The following is a 24,598-nucleotide window of genomic DNA, read 5'->3' on the forward strand; positions in this document are numbered from 1 at the left end:
GTAGGGGCGGGGCGTCGGGGGCGGGTCCGGACGTGACGACAGAAGCGGGGGGCGGGGACCCAAGATGGCGGCTCTGGTCCTGGCGACGGCGCGGCGGCTGCTGCTGCGCGGCTCGGGGTCGTGGCGCCGCTCGCGGCTGAGGTGAGCCGGGGTCGCGCCGGGGGCCGGCCGGGGGTCGGGGCGGCGGGCGTCAGCCCGGACGCCCAACCTGCGGCTTCCCCACGCGCAGACGTGGCGCCGCGGGCTCGGGCTCAGGCTTCGGGACCCCGGCCCTGCGTCCGAGGCGCGGAGGGCGCTTCCGTGGCGGGGCCCCCGGGTCCGGGCCGCGAGCACCGTTCGCCCGGCCTCGCCGCCGGGCCTTCTCCCGCCCTGTGCCCCCGGGCCGATGGGGCCCGCCGGGGGCCACGTGTCGCCTCCGCCCGGCCCCGGGTGAGGCCGAGCGCGCGGGGCCTCGGGGCCTCGGGCCGTCGCGCGTTCTCCGCCCGCCGCTCGCTCTCCCGCCTTCCTGGCCGCGGACGCGTCCACCCGGACACCGTTGGGGGCGGCCCTCCGTGCGGGGCGGTCGCGGGAGCGCGGGCGGGGGGCGGCGGCGGGCCCGGGGCAGCCGGGGCGTGTGACTTGGGGAGGCGCAGCGGCGGCGGACGACGGGTGAGCGAGCGCCGGCCGGGCCCGAACGGGAAGGTCGGGAGCGTTGGAGCTGGGGAGCGGGCGTGTTCCGGGCCGGGGCCTCGCGGGGGTGCAGGGGAGCGCTCGGAGGCGCGACCGGGGGAGGGAGCAGCGCTTCTGGGCCGGCGCAGGGGTCAGGCTTCTGTTTGCAGCCGTGGGGCAGAGGGAGATTTGTTTGCTCGGCTCAGCCCCGGGCACAGTGTGGTGCGGTCGCTGCTGTGCAAGAGACCGCAGCTGAGGTCCAAAGAAGTGACCGGCTTGCTGCAAGGCCCCGGGGCCCAGCCGGGATTCGCAGCGAGCCGGGTGATCCTCGTCAGCCCTGGGTGTGGTCTCCAGGGCTGTGGAAACAGGCAGAGAGGGGCCTATCCACTGTTAGTGTGGACGGAAGGAGATGGCCGGCGCCCAGATGGCCACCCCAGGCTCGGGGGTCTCTGGTCTGTGTAACCGCGCGTCTTCTGTGTGTAGGTCTGGAGCCCCTGCGCGCAGAGGGTTCAGCAGCGGCAGCGCCTACCCCCGTGTCCCGCTTTCATCCCCCTTACCCGGCGTGCCTGAGCCTGTGTTTGCTACGGTCGATGGGCAGGAAAAGTTTGAAACCAAAGTCACCACGCTGGAGAATGGGCTTCGTGTGGCCTCCCAGAACAAATTCGGACAATTTTGCACAGTCGGAGGCAAGTACTGTTGCTGGTGTTGCGCGTCATCCGGTTGGTCTCCACGCCCCACACTTGCTGAGCTTAACACCCTGGCCTGAGTTGTGCTGGGGGGGTCGGCGCCGGGAGGATGGCAGGGGCCGGGAAGCCGCGGCTGCAGGCCATGAGCTGCCGCGCTGCTGGTGGGCTCTTCCCCTTTCTGCCTTCCTAGAAACCTCACACTTTCCCAGCGCACACGTGACGCCCACAACTCCGGCAGTGTGGCGTGGTGTGCGGCTGCTGGGACCTAGCCCAGTGGTGGACACACCGGCATCCTCACGGAATTAGGTCGGCCTGTCTGGTTACCATCCGTTTTCAAGGTTCCTCTAGATTGCGTCCAGTCTCTTCAGTGTTTGGCTTAACCTGTCCGTTTTCTTTTTATCGCCAGTTCTTATTAACTCAGGATCAAGATACGAAGCAAAATACCTTAGTGGAATTGCTCACTTTTTGGAAAAGTTGGCATTTTCGGTCAGTATCCTATTTGTAATCTTTGAGACTAGATCTGAGAAGGATTTATCGGTTTCTATGTTCTTTAAAATGGTTATTTCAGTAAGTGGCTAAGCTGCTAAGGTAATTCTACTAAAAGATTTTTAGGTTAAAAGATATTTGATTTTACATGTTTTTAAAGTAAACAAGTTTTTTTTCTCAAAGAATGTATTTTAGAGGTTGCTTTGGATTGAGTACTTAGGTTTGCTTATTTTTACTAGTCGACAGATCGGTTTGACAGTAAAGATGAAATTCTGCTGACGTTGGAAAAGCACGGGGGTATTTGTGACTGCCAGACATCAAGGTATGTCAGGTTACTTTGGACCCACATGGAACTGTGGTTCTTATCCTCGGTCGGAGTCCCCCTGAAACCCACCCCGGAGAGTCTGTGGGGGTTAGTGGTGGGAGGTGAGCCTGGCCTGGGCTGGGCTGGGGGGAGGACTTGTGTGGGGAAGCACGTCGGCAGCATCGTTTAGAGCAGAGAGCGTGCTGCGGAGCCAGGTAGTGCCCAGAGACTGCCGGCTGGACACTAGGGACACAGCAGGCCCCATCCCCCATACGCTCACGGATCTGGCAGAGCGCTGCACCACAGGTCACGGACACGAGAGCCAGCAACCGAGACTGGTGGAAGCACAGGGAAGGCAGCCAACCTGGTGTGGAGTCGGGAAAGGAACCATAGCAAACTCGTCATTGGACTGGTGTGGAAGGAGTTTGCCAAAGCGGCGGAGGGGAGGAGGCGGCCCAGGACAGCAGGGGGAGAGGCTCAGCCAGGAAGAGGCAGCGGGCTTTTTGGGAACGGGGAGGTCCAGTCTGCAGCCAGCACACAGACATCAGGGTGCAACGGATGGGGCAGGTGTTTGTCTACCACGTGTGGCTCTGGCCTCAGCCGGGGAAGGCCGTGTGCACTGCACGTTGACCAGCGGGTTGGGGCAGCAGATGCTCAGGAAGCACGTGATAAAAGGGCTCCCCGTGGCAGGGGTCCTGTGCTTGTGGAAATGTCTCAGAATGGCTCCTGTCCATCTTGACTAGACAGCTGCTGTCACTCCGGTGCATGCTGGAAGTCCCACTAAGATGGGACATAGTGTGTGTTGGTCCTCCATGCCGGGGGCAGGGAACAGCCCCTGTTGGCCTGCACCTGTGCTGACCTCAGTGCCTGGTGTCATTGCTGCTTTCCAGGGACACCACCATGTATGCTGTGTCTGCTGATTCTAAAGGCCTGGACACAGTGGTTGGCTTGCTGGCTGACGTGGTCCTGCACCCCAGACTCACAGGTGGGCCCTGGGCGGCCTGGGGGGGCTGGAGGCTGGGCCCCGGGGAGGCACGTGGAGGCGCTGGCCCGGGGGAAGAGCGCTGTAGGCAGCCCTTGTGCGCAGCTGCCAGTGACTTGACAGTTTCCTTGGAAATAACGCTGATGGTCGGGAAAGTCTTTCGTGTTTAGTACTTCGATGTAATTCTGTGCCTTTTGACATTTTCAGTTAAATTAGGTCTTTTCTTTTTTTTCTAAGTTTTTATTTATTCATTTAATTCATCTTTACACCTAGCATGGCGTGGGAGCTCACAGTCCACGATCAGGAGTTGCACGCTGCTCCGATGGAGCCAGCCAGGTGTCCCGGGGAGGATTTTATTTATTATGACAGAGACCATGGGAGCGGGAACACAAGCATGGGGAGTGGGAGAGGGAGAAGCCGGCTTCCTGCCGAGCAGGGAGTCCGATGTGGGGCTCCATTCTAGGACCCTAGGATCGTGACCTGAGCCGAAGGAAGACGCTTAGCAACTGAGCCACCCAGGCACCCCTCAGACTATCTGTAAACTCTGGGCTGGTGCGCTACCGGAAGCTTCCACGTCCCTGTGTCCATCCCCTTCCTTGGCTTGGTGGTGGCAGGACCTTGAATTCTGTGCCTGCGGCGGGCCGGAGTGGGCCACATCAGCCTGGCCTTGTAGTCCTTCCAGTACTTGCTCCAACAAGCTACCGAAGCGGCCGCGCGATGCCGAGTGGTGCCTCTTTTGTAAATCCTTCCTACCCTGTGCTTTGGGGCAGACGGGTCAGGGGCCTGGTGCCTCTCCTGAGAAGCTGGGGTTTGGGGCTGGTCCATGTGGCTGCCTCATGGCTAAGCCGGAGAAGAGGCCCAATGTCTCTGGGCCCTGCTCCGTGCTGCTGACCCCCTCACTTTATGCAAGCACCCCCAGGTCCACCCAGACGAAGGCCAAGGAGATACTGGTGCCTGCCTGCCGATGACCCTTGGCCCAGCCTGGTGGCGTGGGCCCAGTGCCATTTCTCTCCTGGCTTGTGCGGTCTGAGCCTTGTCTGGGTTCCTTGCAGATGAAGAAATAGACATGACGCGAATGGCTGTCCAGTTTGAGCTGGAGGACCTTAACATGCGGCCTGACCCGGAACCGCTTCTCACGGAGATGATTCACGAGGTACGGTACTAGAGAACCCACAGCACCTGCCTCCGCGTCAGTGCCCCCTTCCCCCGGCCCCGCACCAGCATGGTTGGGAGGGCGCGTCTGCCGTCCTGCAGGCATGGACAGAAGCTCTGTCATTCCCGCACCAGCGACTCATGCGTGTTCTTCATGTCCTCATTCTTGGACAGGATCGTCATCCATTTCCAGAATGAGCATTTTAGTTGACATGCTTTTGGGTTTTTGTTTTTGTTTATTTCTTTTTTTCGAGGCTTCATTCTGGAGAGAGATTTTACTGCTTTTACAAACACACGAAACTGTTCCTGCCAAGCTAGCAAAGCTAAGCTCCTCTGGGCCTTTCCAGTCACAGCTGGTGTCACAGCAGGCCCCGCTGAGGGGGAGACCAGGCCCTGGTCTCTCTGTCACTGTGTTTCTCCCTTCTTTTGTTAGGCTGCTTATCAGGAAAACACAGTTGGCCTCCACCGTTTCTGCCCCACAGAAAACATAGGAAAGATTGATCGAGAAGTGCTTCATTCCTACCTGAGAAACTACTACACCCCCGACCGCATGGTGCTGGCAGGGGTGGGTGTGGAGCATGAGCACCTGGTGGAATGTGCCAGAAAGCACCTCCAGGGAACCCGGCCAGCCTGGGGGTGTGCGAAGGCTGTGGACGTGGACAGATCAGTAGCACAGTACACTGGGGGCATGGTCAAGGTAACTCGAGGTGGGGTGTGTGTATGTGTTGTTTAGTTTCTGTTTTTGGCATGTTCTCAGCTTTATCGCGCCGGTGTTAGAATTAGCCACACATTCAAGGCTTTACCGCGACACACCTTCTGGGTTTGGAGCAGGACATGTTCTTGCTCAAAGCTGAGAGCTTATTAAGAAGGAGTTTAGGGGTCCCGGGGTGCCTCAGTCGGTTAAGTGTCAGCCTTTGGCTTGGGTCGTGGTCCCAGGATTGAGCCCCACATCGGGCCCCCTGCTTAGTAGGTGTCTGCTTCTCCCTCTCCCTCTGTTCTCTCTCTCTCTCCCCCTCTCCCTGCAGTAAATAAATAAGATCTTTAAATAAAAAAATAATGAGTCTAGCTTCCGTGGAAGGCTGCAGGATTGTTTCTGTGTCTGAAGGAACTTACGCTCATGCGTGGTTTCTGTAGAACCCTCGTGGGGTCTTTTGCTTTGTTTTTTTAAAAGTAGGCTCCACACCCAGCATGGAGCCCAGTGCGGGGCTTGAACTCACGACCTTGAGATCAAAAGTTGGACACTCAGTTGAACCACATAGGTGTCCCGTGGAGCATCTTTGGGCTGACCTGACCTGAGAGGCTTTTGAGGCTTGCTTGTTTTCCGTGTAGGCACACTGTTCACTCTTTGCTTGTAGCTGGAGAGAGACATGTCCAACGTCAGCCTGGGCCCCGCCCCGTTCCCCGAGCTCACGCACATCATGATAGGACTGGAGAGCTGTTCCTTCTTGGTAAGTTTCATCTGGGTCCCACCACGTCAGGGAGTCTGGCATCACCTCCCGGCCGAGTTCTGCCCTCACGTCTCCCGCAGGAGGAGGACTTCATCCCCTTCGCTGTTCTCAACATGATGATGGGAGGCGGCGGCTCCTTCTCCGCTGGCGGGCCTGGCAAAGGCATGTTCACCAGGCTCTACCTCAATGTGCTCAACAGGTAGCTTGACTTGCTTTCACTGGCTGTCCCTGTGCCATCAGGCCCAGCTGAGGGCCCTTTTGCACTGTGCCACCGCCTTGTCCCTGTCCTTTGCAGGCACCACTGGATGTACAATGCGACCTCGTACCACCACAGTTACGAGGACACGGGCCTCCTGTGCGTGCACGCCAGCGCCGACCCCCGGCAGGTGAGGGCTGGGCCCAACGCTGGCAGCCTCCGCTTCCTGTACACAGCCAGGCTCTCGGGCGTTTCCTCTGAATTGGAAGAGAGGCTCTTAGTCCGGATCACACCTTTCATCTGTGCCCTCTTCCTTAAAGGTTCGAGAAATGGTGGAGATCCTCACGAAGGAATTTATTTTAATGGCTGGAACTGTGGATGTGGTAAGTACAGCACAGAGCCATCTCCGGACGTCCCCGCGGTGTCAGCAGGTTAGAGAACGTGGTGTGGGGGTGGCTGGCAGTGGGCCCGTCCCCCGTGCTCCCAGCCCCGCCGGCATCTCAGAACAGTGCAGCCCCCTGGGTTGGCCCAGGCCCACGGCCAAGCTCCCCGTCTGCTCCCTGCTGTCGGCACCAAGAACAGTTGCTGCCTGACCCGCCCTGGGCCTGCTCACGCCTGCCTGGCCTGGGGCCTCCTTCGGCTTTGGTTTTGTGGGAAGGAATGAGGCCGAGCGGTCTCCTGTGTCCGGCCGCCCTGTGGACCGTGTGAATTAGAGCCGCGTCACACTGGATGAGCAGGTGCTCAGGTGGTTCTCAGGCTCTCCCCTCATTTCCAGTGTATTTTTTATTTTGCTTTTTTGGTTTGGTTTGGTTTTGTCTTTAAAGATTTTATTTTTGAGGTAATCTCCGCAGTGTGGGGCTGGAGCTCACGGCCCTGAGACCGAAAGCCACATGCTCTGTGGACAGAGCACACCGGGTGCGCTGAGCTCCTGTCTCGTATTTTTTTTTTTTTTTTAAAGATTTTATTTATTTATTTGACAGAGATCACAAGCAGGCAGAGAGGCAGGCAGAGAGAGAGAGGGAAGCAGGCTCCCCACTGAGCAGAGAGCCCGATGCGGGACTCGATCCCAGGACTCTGAGATCATGACCTGAGCCGAAGGCAGCGGCTTAACCCACTGAGCCACCCAGGCGCCCCCTCCCGTTTCGTATTTTAACCTACGTCTTTGTTTCCTTGTTTTTTGGAAGTTGGTTTTTGTCACTTTACTCATTTAGAGATCTTGTTTCTTGCTGGACCAGCGCTTGCATGAATAAGCAGGTTCTGTGCGCGTGCGTAGAAGGCCCGGGCAGAGCGCCCCAGCGCGCAGCCTGAGTGCCCGCGAGGCTGGGCGGACGGCTGTCCCCCGCAGATCTTTCCTGCTCATTCTGTGCTTTTGCAGTAATCACGTGGTCCCCTTTCTAGTCAGGAAAAAAAGTCATTTCTAATAAAAATGTATTTCCAAAAACTCATTTTAAGAACACATATTTAAAAATTTATGTTGGGCCTTCGTTGGTGGCCTACTAGGAAGTACTTGCACTAGTCTGAGGTCAGGGTTAAGTATTTGCCCGCAGTAGGAAGAGTAGGGAGAACCCGTCAGGAATCAGGAGTCCTCGCGGAGACGACCGCACGGGATCTTGGCTCTGTCTCCCAGCATGCGCTGCCCTCGCGCGCCCGCCCCGCCTGTCACCGCGTGTGACCTTCCGTGCCCTCCAGTGTCTGGTGGAGCGCTGGGAGCAGAACTTGAAGGAGTCACGGTGTCCGTCTCACGTGGTCCGCGGCTCAAGGCCAGACCACGGTAGATCTAGCTGGTCCCCTTGGAGCTGCCTGGGGGAGCGGGGAGACCCCAACTCTAGGATCCATCTTGCTCGTGCTTGTGGCCGAGAGTGGGCGACGGCACAGGCGCCACCTCAAGCTGAACCGTGGGGCGGGGGATTGCGTCTCAGGCGGAGCTGGAGCGGGCCAAGACGCAGCTGATGTCCATGCTCATGATGAACCTCGAGTCCAGGCCTGTGATCTTCGAGGACGTGGGGAGGCAGGTGCTGGCCACACGCTCCAGGAAGCTGCCGCACGAGCTGTGCGCGCTCATCCGTGAGTACCGGCCTGCCGGCCAGCTCGGGCTCCTTCCCAGGGGACCACACGGCCCTGCTGACCTGTGGCTCTCGCACCCCTGAGCCCTCGCCCTGGGCCGGCCCTGCCTCCCGTCCCTGAGAGCCGAGCCCCGCGACTCCGGCTTCCAGTGCCTCACAGAGGGGCCGTGCCTGCCACACGGGGCTTCCGGGCACACTGAGAGGTAACGGACAGAGACGCTCCACATGCAGCTCACGGGGGGCTCCCTCTGTGACTTGCACCAAGGTCGCCATGACCTCCCGAGAGTGACGTACAGGAAGTCCTTGAGTTTCCTCTGTGTGTCCCTCCCGCTTTGAGGGACGAATCTGTCCACACTGCATCAGCTCCTCAGAGGGTCCGTGAGCCCACAAGGTTGGGACGGTGGTTCCGTGGTGACGTTTGTTACCTCATGGCAGCTCCCGTGTGCCTCGTCCACAGGTGCATCCTTACCCTGCTTTGGGGAGCCCCTCAGGCCGCGGCGCTCAGCACACTGCTCTCCCTAAGGCCTCATCTTCTGTAGTAGCACCTTGTCACTGGTCGCCGTGTTCCCACACTGCGCTTTCTATGCCCACGCACGCTGAGGCCCCCGGTCCCGCCTCGGAGGGCGGCGTGTGTGACCACCTGCCCTACGGAGCCCCGGGCGGCAGTGCTTTTCCTTCCCTGCAGCCTCTCCCCGGGGCTGCTGCGCCGACTGAGCTGTTCCTTCTCGGGGGTGTCGGCTGCTCTGGGAACTGACACGTCTCGCATTTGAAAATCCTTTAAAACCATTGGTACTTCCCCCTTGGCCAAGAAAACTTCCCTGACCTCAGCCTCACTCACCCTGTCGTTGCCTCGCAGCGGAATCTGGACCCTCTGGAGTCGAGTCCGCAGCCCGGCCTTGGACCCCCGGGGCTGTTCCGTGGCCGTAGCCACGCAGGGAGATGGAGTCCGTGCAGGAAGCGGCCGTTCTCCTGAGGTCCTTTTGTTCCCTGTGCCAGGCAGCGTGAAACCAGAGGACATCCGGAGAGCTGCCTCGCAGATGCTCCGCAGGAAGCCCGCGGTGGCCGCCCTGGGCGACCTGAGTGACCTGCCCACCTACGAGCACATCCAGGCGGCGCTGTCCAGCAGAGACGGGCGCCTGCCCAGGACCTACCGGCTCTTCCGCTAGAGGCCGTTTGAGACGCGGCCCAACTGGGCGGTGGGTGCAGCGTGTGTTTTCGGGTGTGAGTTTAGTGCGGAGATTGATAAACGGTGCAAACCACGGGACTCTTCTCTTAAATTTGAACATGTTTAATGTCATCGAGCTTCTGCTTCTTCGCTGTTGACTAGGCCATTCAGTAGAGCAAAGGTCTGCCCTCAGTGTGGCTAGAAACTGGTGGCTCACAGGAAAGTTCCAGGCCAGCTGGTGCGGGGGAGCAGGTTAGCACCCTTCCTTCCGTCCTGTGCTCCCGGAGGTGAGCCGTCATGCGTCGGTCAGTGCCTGTCTCCCCACAGAGGCCACGAGGCCCATGAGCCCGCCCAGCCTCCCCACAGGCCCCGGGGTAGGGCAGGAGCCCCTGGTTGGCTTCAAGGAGCGTTTTCCTCAGCACAGTGTTTGCCTTCACCGTCGTGAGGATGGGGTGTCTCCGTCAGCAGCGGCCCTAGAGCAGGGTTGGACGCGGGCAAGCGAGCGTTCTCCCGGCGGGGGCCTCTCGTCCTTTCCTGTGAGATGCGCCCGAGCGCACAGGACGGGAGGCGGGGTTCTCAGCCTCGGGGGCCGGTGGGGGAGCGAAGCTCGGAGCTTGCTGGGAGGCGGAGGAGCACTAGGCCCTGCGGGCGCGTGGCCAGATGTGGAGCGCCGCGGGGCCCGTGACGCCAGTGACGTGCGGTAGCTTCGTAGGTCTCAGACAAGAGTGCACGTAGAGTCCCCGGAGTCCATGCGGGCCACCTTGTGGCTGCAGGGCCGCCGCAGTCCCTAGCACTCGGCAGCTGGGGACAGAGCCTGCAGCCCAGCCTCGGCCGCTCGGGTGGAGAGGGCAGGGCTGCTTTGGGGAGACCAACGCGTCGATGTTCCTTCACTTTGCCGGCGCCGCCGTCCCATTTCCATGCTTTTCCAGCACACGCGCCGGTGCCTGCATTTGGGGGGGTGGATGCCAGGCTCTGTGCCCACTGGGGTGGGGCCGAGGGAGACGAGCCTGAGTCGGAGGGAAGGTGGGCAGCGTGGATTGTGCCATTCTCGGGTTACCCAGGGGAAGGGCGGCACCCAAGGGAGATGGAGGGCAGAAGCTTAGCCGCATGGTGGGTGTGCTGTGGGGTGGGGCGTGGGAAGGCAGAGCCTGCGAAGACCGAGGCCCTGGTGGGTGTTGGGTCTGGCGGAGCGCCCATGCAGCTGGATTTGAGCCTCTGACCACATCTGGCTGCTGCCCAGGCCCCGGAGTCTGTTCAGAAGCTGGTGCCAAGCTGCCTGTCCTGCTTTCCTGCTGGCTCCTTCCCTGACCCCGTCATGGCTGGGCACCTCTGACCCCCTCAGCCCGTGGTCCCACCCCACCCCCAACGTGGCTTTCAGGGTGGCTGCCGTAGGCTCAGCAGGTGCCCGAGGGAGGCTTGGTGTGAGCAGAGTGTGGGGAGGCCATGAGAGCCGCGTCATGAGAACCTCTTCCTGCTTGTGCTCCACTCTCTGAAGCTGGCTTTCAGAGACTGGCCCGCATTTCCGCACCCGTCGGGATTTTAACCCGACTTTCCAAGTGAAACCTGTTTCTCTCAGATCTGGCTGCTCTTAAGCGAGTGTCCTGACTTGGGACCCGTGACCTGTGTCCTGATCCCCAAAGACACGAAGCCCTGTCTCAGGCCAGACTGTCTACACGCCACGCCATCACTCGGTCCCATCGTCAGGACGGTACCCAGGAAGGTGCATGAAAAGGCCTCTCTAGGCCCCTCACCACAAAAATCTGTGACAGACATTTTCAGTTCACAATTCAAAACTCAACAGCACGTTTCTTTGAGCAAAATTTTATACAGACAGACAAGTTTCAGGTCCGATGGAGTTGACTGGACCGTCTCATGAACAGACCTTCCCGTGTCAGACCGGCTGTGCCTGGCTCCGTGCTGTGGAAGTGGGCGCTCACAAAGCCGGTACACCTGCCTTCGGAAGGGGCCCGGTTTCCTCCGCTCAGGTCTGGGGTGTCCCCTTCTCCCTTAAAAGTCCCTTTCCTGCCAGCCCCACAGTCGGGGTGGCAGCTGGGCGCAGTGTATGCGAGACCTGCCGTTGGACAACTTTGTTCTCTGAGAGGTCAGGAGAATGGGCAGAGCGTGCAGATGAGCTCTTCCTAGGACTCAGTCTTTGGCCAGAAAGAGTTTAAGATTTAATATATGGATTTATTTAAAAATATAAATATCAAAAAATAAATAATTTAAGATTAGATCGAGTGCCCCTTGGTCTTCCCACGTACAGACCCACGTACAGAGGCTATCTTTAGGAGCCATGGTGGGTGATCACAGGCTCAGCCCCAGGAGAAAGAAGAGATCTAGAATGTGGTGGGGACACCCGAAGCTTTGTTAACGCTATCTGTGGCTGACGCTATGTGTGCCAATGGTCTGAAATCACCAAAACCAGAAGAGGGCAGGGAAATGGTGTCATGGCTGGAGGGGCTGGGCCAGGTCCCCAAAGACCAGAGGCAGCCCAGAAACAGGCCAGGCCTTCTTGTCCCAGTGGGGCCGTGGGAGAGCACTCCCTCCTTGGAAGTCAGCTGGCTCTGGCCTGTCCAGCTGGGCCTGGGCTTGGTCCTCGAGCACCGGTGGGACGGAGACACGGAGCAGCTCACCAGCTTCAGTACCAGGACCCCTGTGCTCAGACGGAGAAGGGCACCTCCCAGTTAGCACTGCCGGGGCGGCAGGTCCACAAGGTGAGCGCTGCCAACATGAGCTGTGGGCGAGCGAGCCGCTCCAGGCCCCACCACAACCCACCTGGACACCTGCCCCGAGGGACCACACGTGTGGCGTTGCCGGCATGGGGCCTGACGCGGGCTGTGGCGTCCGGGAGCGTGGCTGGTTCCATTCCGGGCACTGGGGCTGTGGTACCGCCTGGCCGGTCTTCTGGCCTCCCCGTGGGGTTCTTGGTAAGGAAGCAGGTCAGCCTCGAGCATTGGTCCGTCCGCAGCCCAGAAGCAGGAAAAGTCCCACACAGCAACCTCTTCTGTCTTTTTAGGGGCTTTTGGTCAAGTGACCTCCCACGTGGGTGACAAGGGTCCTCAGGCGCCCTCAGGACACAGTGCAGATGCTGCTTGAGTGCTGACCCTTCAGCGCTTGCTGCCTCTGGATCTCTTTGGAAATGCGTCTTTTAATTCCTATCAAGTACAGTTCTCTGTCAAACTTGCCGGCAGCTAGTGGGATGCTGTGGAAGAGAGGGGGTCAGCTGGCAGGGCCCGGCTGTTTCCGCGGCCTCTGGGAGGCCAACTCTGACGCCTGTTCCCTGTGGGCCACTGGGACCCGCTGCACACTGCAGCGTGGCCACCATCCACGACGAGAAACCCCTCCGTGACCCAGACCAGGCCTGCTGCACACGTGGCAGGAAGAGCCGGCCAGCCCCGACCCGGGGCGTGTCGCCTGTGTGACAGCCACTTCAGATCAGGAATCCCGTTCCCCTCCCCCCGCCCTGGGCCGTGAGAGCGGGACATGTGAGGACATGTGGCCGGGGTACTGACTTGTCTCTCCCCGGCCTCACTTTGACCCGGAACAGGCCGTACACGGGGCGGTGGTCAGATGTCTTGATGCCTGGGCAGGAGGAGTACTTGATGGGACAGATGTCCCCCTTGTGGCGGCTCTTGTACATAACCCGGTCCTGTAGAAAAGAGCCCACAAATGGGGGCCCCGATGCCCCCTGGTTTCTTGGCCTGCGTGCCTGCGGGCCCAGGGCACCGACCGGTGTGTGGGCACTGGGTGCGGACCAGGCCGAGACAGCAGCTTCAGGCCTGAAACCCGGAGCCAACCGCGGGGGTCCCGCCACAAACAACTCAGCCAAGTGACAGCATGCAGATTGTGCCTCGCTGTCCAGGGACCGGCAGCCGACCCCCAGGAGGGCCTCCGTCAGAGGGCACCGCCCCCAGCCCCAACAGCCTCCAAGAGCTGTGGTCACTAGCCTGGAGCAGCTTAGGCCCGAGTCTGACCGCACCCTGCAGGCCCAGCAGCCCCCAGGGCACCGCAGCCTCCAGTCCGCCAGCACGAGTGGCCCCAGACCTCGGCCGCAGAGCCGGGCTGGCCCCAGGGGACTGCTCACCGTGTAGGAGGGGGTCCTCTGCTTGGAGGTGGTGTCATAGGAGTCCTTCCCGATGTCGAACTTGTACGATGGAAGGAAGTGGATGTCCGGCTCCTGGAAACCCTTGAAGATGGACCCTGGAACAGTCCCAGCCCCGTGTCAACCCCACAGGCCGTGCCTTCTCGGGGGCGGGGAGCCCCCACCCACCGGCCCTCACCTTTCTTCATCTCCTGGGTGAGCTGGTCATGCTGGAGCAGGGCAGACACCTTCTCCCCCAGGTCCTGCTTCAGGATGGCCTCCACGGCCATGCGTCCGCCACTCAGACGGAAGTTGAAGTCTCCAAACCAGAACACCCCATCGAACCGGGTGGTAACGTCCGCTGACCAAATGGGAAAGCACGTGAGCCCAGCCCCGCCCGCGCTCACCACGCCTTAGCGACGGGGACTGGTCTGGTCGGTGTCCTGCCAGAGCCACGTGCACGTGCAAGGACCCCCAGGGAAGGCGCTGCCGCCCCGGCCTTGGGAGGAGCGCCCTGCGGCCTCTCGACAGTCAGGCTCACGCTTCTCGTTTCCCATAGCAACAGCCATGCGGGGACCGCGTGACGGCCCACGCTCACAGGAGCCCATGCTTCCCACAAACGCCGCCTCCACCAGGGCGCTGCCCCCGTGGGGCAGCCGGGAGGCAGGAGGGCCCGTGCGGGAGCGGGGGATGCAGAGCGGGGCTGGCGAGGCCGGGCTCCTGGTGAACGCCGGCCGCCGAACGGGCTGACCGCCCCAGCTCGTGAGGAGCCCGCTGCCAGGCCTCAGGGCGGTCTTTTTCCTGTGACCTGGTGACTTTCTAGACTTTTCTGACCTTGATTCTTAAAAGCTCCCGAAGTCTACTTTCACTGAACTACCCGGAGAACAAGGCAGAAGCACGTGGAGGGGAGCTCACCGGCGTCGGAGCGGTAGGGGCTGGTGTCGGGCACACTCTTGGGCAAGGCCAGGCCCTGGACGGTTCTGCTGTAGTCCAGCAGCCGCTCGCTCACCTTCCCGTCGCCAGCTGGGAGAACAGAGCGTGGGGGCCTCTGCAGTGGGGCTCGCAGACACAGGCGGCACCCGTGTGCGCTCTGCCCCCCAGCCAGTGTACCGCCGGGTGCTCCCGGTGTCCGCCCCACGGCCGCTTCTCCGGCGCCCACCACGGAACCGGGCACGACCGGACGACACCGTCACAGGTGGCAGGGCCTCCGCCTTCCAGGCCCCTCCCGGCGGCGACGGGGAGCGGTGTCCCGCACGCCTGGGACTCACAGGTGAAGTGCGACGTGATAAAGAGGAGGGAGGTGCCGAAGAAGGTGAAGCTGACGCCCAGGGCCCCCTTGGTCTTGATGTGAGACACGATGCGGGTGGTCACCGTGGAGCTCTCCACCTCTGCGGGACAAAGTGGGGTGACACGGCTGGTCCTGCTCACCCTGCGTGCCCCTGCTGCACTGAGGCCGGGGCTGCCCCGGGTGGTGGCGCGGAGCACGGTGGCCCACCTACCTGAGCAGAACCAGATGAGGTCCCTGCGGATGAGCACGGACATGTAGAGCGCCCCGTGCGCCGCCGAGTACAGCGTCACGTAGCGCGGGCCCAGCGTCTCCTGCAGGCGCGTCTCCCACTCCCGCCTGTGGACGGAGGCCGGGACAGCCTGGGAAAGGGGGCTGGAACCCCCAGCCCCGCTGCCCCTCACCCTGCAGCCCAGAGAGCCCCGCTGTCCAGCCGCGTCCTGCAGGGTGAGTGGTGGGCAGACAAGCAACACGAGGGCCCCAGACAACCTTGTCCATCTCCGGTACTGGTCCCAGGCCCGTGCTCTCTGGCTACTCTGGGGGCCTGGAGCCCGGCCCCTTCCCCTAGGTCGGAGGCACCTGCACGCGGCAGGCCTCCTGCGGATGCCTGAGGGGGGCACCCGAGTGCCAGGACGCTGCAGACCTAGGAGCCCACGCAGGGGTTAGGCTGTAGCCGGGGCTCCGCTGCTCTTCGCGGCCTCTCCATCAGTGATGCGTCAGCAAGCGAAGCTCTTTTATTCTCAGCTCTCGGAGCTGCTCATGGGCCCGGAGGTGGCTCTGGCAGGCAGCCCTGGCCCCTAAGGCCCACCTCAGCGCCGTTCCCAGGGATCCACGGGGCTGACGGGCTGGGCAGACGTAGGTAGGGCAGGGGTGCTCCCTACCTGTCGGAACAGCCCTCCTGGACCCCGACGACGTACAGATCCTGGGCGTAGTCTGCCTCGGCGGGCAGCAGGAGCTCGTCCAGGTTCGGGGGCAGCTCCTGCAGGGAATCGTGTGTAGCAAGGGCCTCCTGCGGGGCCAGCGGCCCAGCCTCTCCCACAGCCCGGGACCAGCATGGCCCATGCGACACCTCCAGGCAGGCCTCCCTCCAGCCCAACTGGTTACCACCATGCCTGCCTCTGTGCCCCGCACCACCAGATATGCCCTGGGTGGGGAGGTGGTGCTGCCCGGGCCGGGTGCCGTGGCCCTGGACCTGAGCGCTCCTCCCCGTGGCTGGATGTGCGTAGCCTCCGAGCCCTCAGGGCCCTGGACAAGAGCGCCATCCCCTGGACAGGCCCGGTGGTATCCCTGGGACAGTGGGCCATCAGCCCGGGCACCTGCCTCCTCCTCGAGCGCGAGGGAGAATCACTTCTGTCTCTCTCCCGAGCCTGTGTTGTTGGGACTCCTGGTCACTCAGCCCAACCCTGAGCAGGAGGTGGCCCTGCCTTGTTTCCTCCCCAGCACCCGTCCCCCACGGCCAGCCCGGGCCACCTCGTTGTGGAGTGAAGGTCCTTCTGTGCTGCCACCGTGACAACCACCGTGTCCTTTGCTGCACCCTTTGGTGCGCCCATAGTGCAGGCAGCCCACGCCCAGCCCTCAGAGATCAGAGCACCCACATACAGGGGATGGAGACCGCCAACCCAGGACAGTCCTTGCCGTGGGGAGTCGTTCCAGGGAGAGACGGCTGAGCTGGCGAGAAAGCCACCAGCATGGGGTCCAAGCGGCTCCCCTGAAGCAAGAGCCAGTCCTCTGGCTTGTGCAGTCTGGCCCTGGGCGACTGGTGGTCAGGACACAAAGCAGCCGTCACAGCAGAGTGGCTGGAGGTCTCCACTGTCACCTCCACACACAGGTGGCCGAATGAACGAAACCCAAAGTGACCCCAAGGTGACAAGAACCAGACCAGGCCTCGTGGGCTCACCGACAGCCACAGCCGGTCCGGCGGTGGGGGCTGGAAGGGGCGGCGGGGGGAGGTTGTGCATGGGGGTGGGGGCCCCAGGGAGGTCTCTGTCCCCTGCCCATCTGCTGGGAGCCACAAGCTCCCCAGCAGACAAACACGTGTGTCAGAAAAGCACATCCTCCCCCAGCAGGCAGTGGGGAGGTGGGTGAGGCCGGGGCCTTCTGGGTGCCCCGGCTGCTGGGGAGAGCCCAGGCAGACCGTGTGCGGCCGACAGCCCTGGGAGAGAACCGGAGCGGGAGCAGGCGGCTTACCTTCTGGCCCTGCATGTTCCAGGTGGCCACGAAGAGGGCCATGCTGCGGTCCGGGAAGTACCGGGCCAGCTCCTCCGCCCCCATGAGGGCTCCGCTCGCCAGGAGACTCCCCTCCAGGTAGCTCCTGCGGAGAGTGGGCAGCCGGGGTCGAGGATCCGAACAGACGGACCCAGGTGCAGGGGACACCGCCCAGCCACACCTGTCACCCCCCCGCCCCCCGTTTTCAGGAGGCTCTCCCAGAGCTGGGGTTTCCCGAGAGCCCGCGGGTCGACAGGGGGCACAGCGCACGATGGTCCACTGCCCTCTCGGAAAACCATCTCCATTCCCCATTCTACAAACGCCGGCACGCATTCAAGTTTTCCATCACGTCCTCAGACAAGCAGCTTGAGGGGGACATCTAGGCTCTTTGCCCTGGACAGCAGCAGCCAGGGGGATGCGTGACCTCCACCTCAGCGTGGCCTCCAGGGACCTGAAAGCTACAGGGGACATGTCCACCCTTGCAACAACCACCGGTCATGCCTGCTTCAAGGGTTCCGGAGCAGAGTGCGCACGCGCATGGTTCCAGCTGTGTCGGACCCTGGGGACAGCAGCCTCGCGGAGCCCACTCGCGGGGGGCGAGCCTGGGCAGTGATGGAGTGTCACAGGGGCCTGCAGGCTCTGATGTGTAATTTTCATGTCTCGGGAGACTTTAGACCAGGTTTCTGAACCATGAAAAAATTGTCCTCAGCCAGCGGATCACACAAAGTGTGCTAAAACTGCGCTCACACACTTGTCTAGCTGTGGCCCCCGGACTGTTCTCCTGCACACAGGGCAAGCCCAGCACGCGCACACGGCCTGGTCACCGCACAGGGGTGCAACGCCAGCGTCCCTGCCACCTCTCCTTGCGCGGTGTTCACGAGTGCGCCTTTCTCCAGCTGTCTGGGGTCCTCCTCTTGCTGGGAGCTCCCCTTCCAGAACCTTCTTCCAACCCAGCTGGAGATCAGGACATCCCCAGAATCAGCACCCAGGTGACAGCCACACCAGCCTTCGGTCATTTTGTCTCCGAGGTCTTTTTAGTGCCATCCATCCGCTGCAGACACTGACCACCGATTCCCCGCCCCCCGCCCCCAGTGCCATCATCTGCTGTACACACTGGCCGCGGGTCCCCCCAGTGCCCAGAGGGGAGCTTCATCACCTCCTGAGTGCTGGCTGTGTTAGACTCCCTCCCCCTTCCCTACAGATGCGCCCCGATAAGCTCCGTGGATCCTATCCCTACTCCGGCGCACCATGATGGGCTGGTACCCTGATCTGTCCACGAGAACATCCCTCATCAGCCATCACCTTGATGGCCGCGTGCAAATGAGGGCTCTTTCCACCTTCCGGGGCAGCTGGCAGGGCTGCCCCAGTCCCGTTGTCAGGGGTGGGTGGGGGCCAAGGGGGTTCTGTGCCAAGGCCTGGCAGCTGGGCACTGCGGTGCGGGAAGGCGGTCTGGTGGGCTCCGAACACTGGGGTGGACCACCGGGCACAGCCCATCACACCTGGCTTCTGCCCCCCATGCTGCCCTGCCCATGCCTGGGGCGCAGGCCTCACACTGGCCGGCCTGGCCCGGCACCGCAGCTTCCCCATGGATGGCCCATTCTGCGGCATCTGTAATGGCCACCCCGAGGACTTTCCAAGCCTCTGATGACTCTTCACCCCAATTCACTACGAAAACCTCACAGCTTAGTCTTGCGAGTAGGAACCCGCTCCTTTGAAGGAAGTCAGATCGCCCGCGAGGCTCGTGAGCCCCAGCTGACCGCTGTGAGCAGAAGGCAGTTCTCCGGAGCCGGGAGGAGCGATTCCCACACCCTCCCTGGGCGGTGCAGGACATGTACCTGATCGTGCCCAGACAGGGGCCCTGCTGCCTCAGCCCCACTCCAGGAGCCCCGGCAGGCTGTGGCCACACCCCACAGTCAGGCACCCAGAGAGCCCCTGCCTCCTGGCCTCGGGGCCCCCAAAGGATCCCCCACTCTGCGCCTGAGGGCACAGCATGCTCTCAGGACCCACAGGCCGTGGGGTTAGCCATGGTGGTGCCTGCGGCCTGCAGCACCCTGAGCGCGGAGCGCCCGCTCCGACCGCACCCACGTCCCAGCTGTTTGTGGCCAGACCACGAGCTAAGGGCTGTCTTCACACTTACAAACGGCTGGGGAAGAAAACCCCGTGTTTGGTGACATGGGAAAATGACAGAATGCGAGCGTCAGTGTCCTCACGCGAAGTGTGGCCGCCCCCATCTGCGAGCAGCCGCTCCCTGGGCCCGGCGCACCCCACACCCGCTCCAAGGCACGCCGAGGGGCTGGAGATGGGGTCGTTGCACGCGGATCTGGGCTGAGGGATCCCCACCAACCTACTGCTTGCTGCTTGCCTGAAAGTGGGGACCGAGGAGCCGGTTCTGAGACGACAGTCCTGTCCTCGGCACCGTGTGGTGCGCGCACACGGGTAACCGCAGCTGCGCAGAGCGCGCCACGTGCCCGAAACCCTAGCGGCGGGCCCGGTTCTGGCTGGCGCAGCCATGCTTGCCCCCAGCTTCTCCTCCTTCCTGACAACAAGAGCGCACGGGGGGGACCTCTGGGGCCACGGGGGCGTTGCAGTGTGGCTAGTGAAGGACAGCCACCCGAGAGCGTCCCGGGTTTTGTTTGGATGCTAGAGTCAACGACCAGCGCCCCAGTGAGAGGAGAGACACAGACCCTGGCGGAGCACCGCGTGCGGGCAGAGGCCAGCGGGCCACCAGGGCACCGGGAGCTGGAAGAGCAGGAAGGACCGTCCCCTGGAGCCTCCAGAAGGAGCGCAGCCCTGTGGCACCGTGGGCTCTGACTTGAGGGCTCCAGAAGGGGGAGAGAACACAGTCCTGTTGTTTTAGGGTTTCTGCTTTGGGGTCCCATGTGGCAGACACCAGCACAGTGACCTCCCCACCTTCTGCGGACTCTGTGTCCAGCTGGGCGGGTGCCGGCCTGGTCTGGACTGGAGAGGGCAGCAGGTGGGGTGGTGGTGAGAAGTCTGGTGAGGGAAGTGGGGCCGGGGCCTCACTTGGGGCCTTGGGTGCCATATTGGGGAGTGGGTGGCGTGGGGACCCCCAAGTCGAGGCCTGTGTGTACTTCAAACAGTGGGCCCAGCCCAAGCAGGGAGCAGAGGCCTGGGCCAAGTGGCAGGAGTGTCGAGAGCGGTCAGCGGCCAGGCCTGGCACCGGAGGAGCAGGCAGGGGAGGCCTGTTCCAGCCGCAGCATGGGCCCCACAGTGAGGACCCCGGAGAAGACCAGACCTGTGGGCTTGGACAGGCTGGGCTCAGAAGTATCGGGGACCCTGGCGCAAAGGAGAGACATGGGTGGGGGTGGGGAGCGCCTGGCTAGGTTTTTTATAAGCTGTAATAAAGGCCAAATACATTAGCTTCTCAGGTCCCGTGAGGCCTGGAAACCAAGTGTCCTCTGCGGTTGTGGGGCCGATGGGAGCCGATGGCCAGTGGGGCGCACAGCCAGCAGCCTCAGAAGCCTGTCCCGACACACACAAGGGAGAGCAAGCGAGACGCAGAGCTGTGGGGAGAAGGTCACGCACGCCTCTGAACCATGTTTCGTAGCACGCAGCCCTGAGTGGTGCTGAAACACAGAGGGAAAGTTCTGGAAGGCGTGACCCTCTGGGAAGGAGCTGCGAGCTGGGGGGTTAGTCCAGCTCCACACCTCTACACCGCACAGTCTTGTGAGAAAACCTTTGCGTGCTTCTCGTGGAGGCCGCACGCGAACGCTGAAGCCAAGGCCACTGATGGTGCCCACGCCCCGCCCCCCTGGGGCCCTACCTGGTCCGGACGTCCTTGGCGCGGATGGGAGCCAGCAGGCTAAAGGAGGATCTGGCCTCAGAGGCCAGGGGGCTCGGGGGCCGGCCGGGGCCCAGGCTGCTGTGGGCCCGGAACAGTCGGCTCGGCAGGCGGGCCTTGAGGTCAGCCTGACCCGAGTCCACCCGGTCGGTCGGCCGCCGGGAACCGGAGGCCACCTTCTGGTCCACAGTGGGCAGCCTGGCGGGGCTCTGGGCTGAGGCCCCGTCCCGGTGCAGGACGTCCAGGGAAGTGCTGATCATCCCGGAGATACAGTGACCCCAGGAGGAAGGGCTCCCTCCGGCACTGCCCTGGGCCCTGCGGGACGTGGGGAGCTCCTGCCAGGAGGCGCTCAGGCAGGGGGCGGAGTCGGTGTGGGCGGGGTGCCTGGGGACCTCGTCCTGTGAGGAGCCCCTACTGGGGCTGGCCCCGCCGCGAGCCGCCAGGTCCTCGTGGCTGCTTGGAAAACGCCGCCTCCTCCACGCCTTCTCGTCCAGGGACAGAGCTCTCTCCAGCCGGGGCCTCGGCGGCGGCTTTGGGGTGAAGCTTGTTGCCTTGGCTTGTGGGTCCTCGTTGCTGATCTGTGCTGGAAGTTTCGGGGGGAGCACTGGGCTCTTCTCAGGGCCCTCACCGCTGTTGGCAGGTGGGGACCCTGGGTGGGCTGCGAGGTCTTTGCCCGTGTTTGGAAGCTGTCCCTTGAGCATTCTGTCTTCAGGCTGCAGATGGCCCTGGGCGGCGGGCTGCGGGGGAGACGCCCCTGAACAGCCCACGCCCTCTAACCTGGATGGCATAGTCCAGGGGCCGGCTCTCCCAGGCTCTGGCAGCCAGCGCCCCCCTCCCGCTGCTGGGGGACAGTTCCCGCTCTGGGCTCCCAGGGAAGCCCAGGGTCAGGGATGCACGGCCAGACCGTGGCGGGCAGCTGCAGAGGAGAGAAGGCGTAGGGGCTTCCCTTTGGGCCCGGGGCCAGCCGGTGGGGACAGGGTCCGTTGCTCCATGGCTGGGAAGCCAGAAGTCCTGCGGTCCCCTACAGGAACCTACAGGAAAACCGAGCTATTAGCCCGGGACAGCCACGACCCCGGGCCACGTGACTGCTCCCATGGGACTGCAGTGCAAGGAGACAGAGGGACAGGCCGGCAGCCGTCCAGCGAGCACACACACTCAGACGAGTCGCCCGCCGCCCCCTCCCAGGAAGCCACCGCACAGAGGGGACCTGTGCCTTCCTGGGGCTCTGGGGTAGGACCAGGGCAGAACCACAACCCAAAAGTCAAGGCCAGTTGGAGCAGCCTTGGAAGGGGTGAGGGGTCCCCACACCCTCACTGACCTGCGTACCCATCACCGCCGCTCCTCCCGCAGACCCCGCCCCGAGGGAGGCCCCTCCGCCCGCCGCCGCCCCGCAGGCCCCGGGCTCAGAACCTGCGAGCCCGCGGGGCCCCAGGGCAACGACCGCAGCGCAGGAGGACCCCGCCCCCGGCCCGTGTCCCCAGCCCCCGCCCAGGGATCAACCCTCGCTCTGGGCTCGCGCCCCCGCCCCACCCCGGGGTCGCCCCGCACCCTGGATACGCGTCCCCGCCCCTGCAGAGAGTTACCCCACGCCCTGGACTCCCGCCCCCGCCCCCGCCCCCGCCCCGGCCCAGGGGTCACTCCGCGCTTCGGACCTGCGCCCCGTAACCCCGCCCAGGGTTCGCCCTGCGCCCCGGATCCGCGTCCCCGTCGAGGGGTCACGCCGCGCTCCAGACCCGCACCCCTGCCTGGAGGTCGCCCCGCATACCCGCCCAGGGGCCACCCCGGGCCCTGCACCCGCGCCTGGCCCAGGGACAGTCCTGCACCCACCTCAACGCGCCGCCCGCTCACCGGCCCTGCGGCCCGGCGGCCGCTCCCCGGCAACGGGCGTCCGAGAAAGGCGGGGCTCGGTCCCCGCAGCGGCCCCTGGCGGCCGGAGGACCCAGCGCACGCCCGAGGGCGCGGAGCCGTCCCCCTTCCCCGCCCTGCAGCTTCCTGGGCCAGGCGCGGGGGCCGGGGGCCGAGGGTCGACACACTCCGGGGCAGGCCTCCCCGAGGGGCGCACCCCTCCTGCTGTCGGGGGGGGGGTTGGGGGTGGGGGCTCCCCAGCCGACCCACCCCCGGCCAAAGCAAAGCCCCTCCAGCTCGCAGCCCCAGGCAGGGGCCTTGGTCCCCTCACCCCACCATCCACGGTGACCCACAGACAGAAGGAAGCAACAGATGACCGCGCTTGCGAGCGCAAAATACTTTATTTACCAATTTGCGGTGTAACAATTTGCATTTAGGAAAAATAGCAGCTCCCGCCTGGCCTGGCAGGGAGCTTCTTGAATCAAAAGTCGCTGGCAGCCGGTGCGGGCAACGGTGGGCAGGCCAAGCGGAGGAAGCCAGGGGCATGGCGCCAGGAGGGTCTGGGATCCCAGGACCCCCACTGAGCGCGGACCAACGGACACAAGAGGCTGCTGCCCCGTCAACCAGTCCTGGCCTCTCTCCAAGTGAACAAACGCACCCAGACGTGCGTGTGGGCGACACCATGGGACAACTTCCGTGGCCCTTCCGAGATGACCCAGGGCCCGGGGGAAACAGGAAGCCTGCACGGATTCCACAGTTAGACCATTTCTGCATTTAGATTTAAGACCCCAAGCAAACTACGCTCCCCGGGGGAACCTACAGAAATTATTTTCTAATGATTCTTATAAATACTTAAATCTTTTCTGTAGTCTCTTCACACCTAACAAGAACGAGAGAGGAATTTTCTGAACAGTCGATAAAGCCGTAAAGCTCGGAGTCCGGTGGGGAGGGTCCCCTCTGTGGTTCCCCGCAGCTGGCGGGCCGCACGCCACCTGCGGAGCTGGTGTGGGAAGAACAGAGCCTTGGACTCAGAGCGCGCGTCAACAGTCCGTTCCGCCCGCTCTTCCAAGATGCCACCACCCTGAGAGGACGGCAACCAGGTGAGAGAAAGCAAGGCAACTGGACGGCACCGTGAAGACCAGTCAGGACAGAGCGCAGCGCCGACGGTGACACAGAGGGCACCGTGGCCCCTCGAGGTGTCTCGTCAGGCTTGTCACAGACTGGAGAAAGCCCCGTCCAACTTGTCACAGTGAGTTTCAGTAACGTGGACCGATGGGGGCCAGTCCGCGGGGGGCACAGCTGCAGGGCCGCCCCCCATGGACGGGCAAAGCCGGGCCCCTGGCTCGCATGGGGCACAAAAGAAGCTGGAAACATCTTTGCCACCCGGCAGAGATGTGCTTCAGTGACTCGGGCCTCTCTCGAAAGCTAACCGAATTCTTGCCGAGTCCACAGCTCCTCGGGGACTTTGATGCAGAAAGGACCTCCACGGCCACCAGGAAGGCGGTGGGGCCTCTCCTGGGCCCAAGGCTCACTCTTCACTCGGCATTTTAAAGGACCCCGTGGGGGTTGGGGGGCAGCACGGTTAGGTTTGCAGAGACACCTGGGTTCCTCAAGAGCGAGATCTTCTTGCAGCAAAGACGCCTCCAGCCTCACCCGGCACAACGCTCTTCCAGGACGGACAGTTTTACCCTTAAATCACCGTTGGGGAATGAAGGAGCCAAGAGCGCCCCTGCTCCAGCCAGCGGCTTCCAGGGGCTGCGCACCTGCCTCCGGCCACCCTTCAGAGACGGCGGCGGAAGAACAGGTTCGATCACGTGGCATCACTGCGTGCCCATTCGGGGACGCGGGGACGGTGCAGGCGATCCATCTGAGTTCTTGCTGGAGCGGAATGATGGCTTCAGGGTTCCAGATGCTACTCCAGGGTGGGGACCCTTCTAGCTCAACGCTGGGTACTTCCTCTGGCCAATCCTCCCCATCCTGGAGCCTCCGGAGGGGGCCGAGGCCTGCAGACAAGAAGAGCGCTGACTTCCGTGTGCCCGAGGCCTCCGAGGCCGGTGGCACCCTGGGAACACCTCGAGACTCGGGGGGGGGGGGGGGCGGGACCGTCTACACCAACCCACAGGCAGTCCCCCTGGCAACTGGCCAGGCCAGGACCAAATCAGTCGTTCTGAAAGGCTTGCGCTGTGGCCAGGCGTGAAGCGAGGAGCCGGCCGCTGCGGGCGCCGGGAGAGCCTGCGGGCGGCGCGTGGG

The 24,598-nt window shown here is 63.1% G+C and overlaps 3 protein-coding genes across 20 annotated transcripts in view; 1 reads left to right on the top strand and 2 right to left on the bottom strand.

Annotated features, from left to right (window-relative positions):
• The first annotated feature begins 17 nt into the window (after positions 1-17).
• PMPCA (peptidase, mitochondrial processing subunit alpha) lies at positions 18-9,262 on the top strand. Of its 5 annotated transcripts, none has more exons than XM_045082728.1 (13): positions 18-141; positions 1,132-1,334; positions 1,741-1,820; positions 2,060-2,142; positions 3,015-3,109; positions 4,159-4,259; positions 4,692-4,955; positions 5,614-5,706; positions 5,787-5,905; positions 6,002-6,092; positions 6,223-6,285; positions 7,822-7,966; positions 8,966-9,104. In XM_045082728.1, exons 1-13 carry the CDS (start codon positions 65-67, stop codon positions 8,968-8,970), a joined length of 1,419 nt encoding a protein of 472 aa, XP_044938663.1. In that variant the 5' UTR covers positions 18-64; the 3' UTR covers positions 8,971-9,104. The 5 variants fall into 5 exon arrangements, with proteins under 5 accessions (XP_044938663.1, XP_044938661.1, XP_044938662.1 ...); XM_045082726.1 differs by lacking the exon at positions 8,966-9,104 and adding an exon at positions 8,822-8,955; XM_045082727.1 differs by lacking the exon at positions 8,966-9,104 and adding an exon at positions 8,695-8,825.
• A 1,673-nt stretch (positions 9,263-10,935) lies between these two features.
• On the bottom strand, positions 10,936-22,407 carry INPP5E (inositol polyphosphate-5-phosphatase E). 6 transcript variants are annotated; one of them, XR_006607482.1, is made up of 12 exons: positions 21,822-21,909; positions 20,486-21,534; positions 16,684-16,807; positions 15,378-15,475; positions 14,711-14,835; positions 14,480-14,599; positions 14,127-14,234; positions 13,411-13,572; positions 13,215-13,330; positions 12,643-12,779; positions 11,906-12,332; positions 10,936-11,783 (listed from the first exon to the last, which is right to left on the bottom strand). XR_006607482.1 is itself a non-coding variant. In XM_045082720.1 (11 exons), exons 2-11 carry the CDS (start codon positions 21,289-21,291, stop codon positions 12,200-12,202), a joined length of 1,929 nt encoding a protein of 642 aa, XP_044938655.1. In that variant the 5' UTR covers positions 21,292-21,534; positions 22,331-22,407; the 3' UTR covers positions 10,936-12,199. The 6 variants fall into 6 exon arrangements, 5 of the variants coding, with proteins under 5 accessions (XP_044938655.1, XP_044938658.1, XP_044938657.1 ...); XM_045082720.1 differs by lacking the exon at positions 21,822-21,909 and adding an exon at positions 22,331-22,407 and having other exon boundaries at positions 10,936-12,332; XM_045082723.1 differs by having other exon boundaries at positions 10,936-12,285; positions 12,643-12,712; positions 21,822-21,914.
• A 323-nt stretch (positions 22,408-22,730) lies between these two features.
• The window catches only part of SEC16A (SEC16 homolog A, endoplasmic reticulum export factor), a 32,624-nt gene continuing 30,756 nt past the window's right edge, over positions 22,731-24,598 (bottom strand). For all 9 annotated transcript variants that reach the window (XM_013058526.2, XM_013058528.2, XM_013058527.2 and 6 more), the window contains one exon: positions 22,731-24,351. In XM_013058526.2, coding sequence (XP_012913980.2) covers positions 24,283-24,351 — 69 coding nt within the window. In that variant the 3' untranslated portion in view covers positions 22,731-24,282. The remainder of the gene's footprint in view (positions 24,352-24,598) is intronic.

The sequence above is a fragment of the Mustela putorius genome, unplaced genomic scaffold (assembly GCF_011764305.1).
Source record: "Mustela putorius furo isolate JIRA1106 unplaced genomic scaffold, ASM1176430v1.1 tig00000596_pilon_pilon_pilon, whole genome shotgun sequence".
NCBI lineage: Eukaryota > Metazoa > Chordata > Mammalia > Carnivora > Mustelidae > Mustela > Mustela putorius.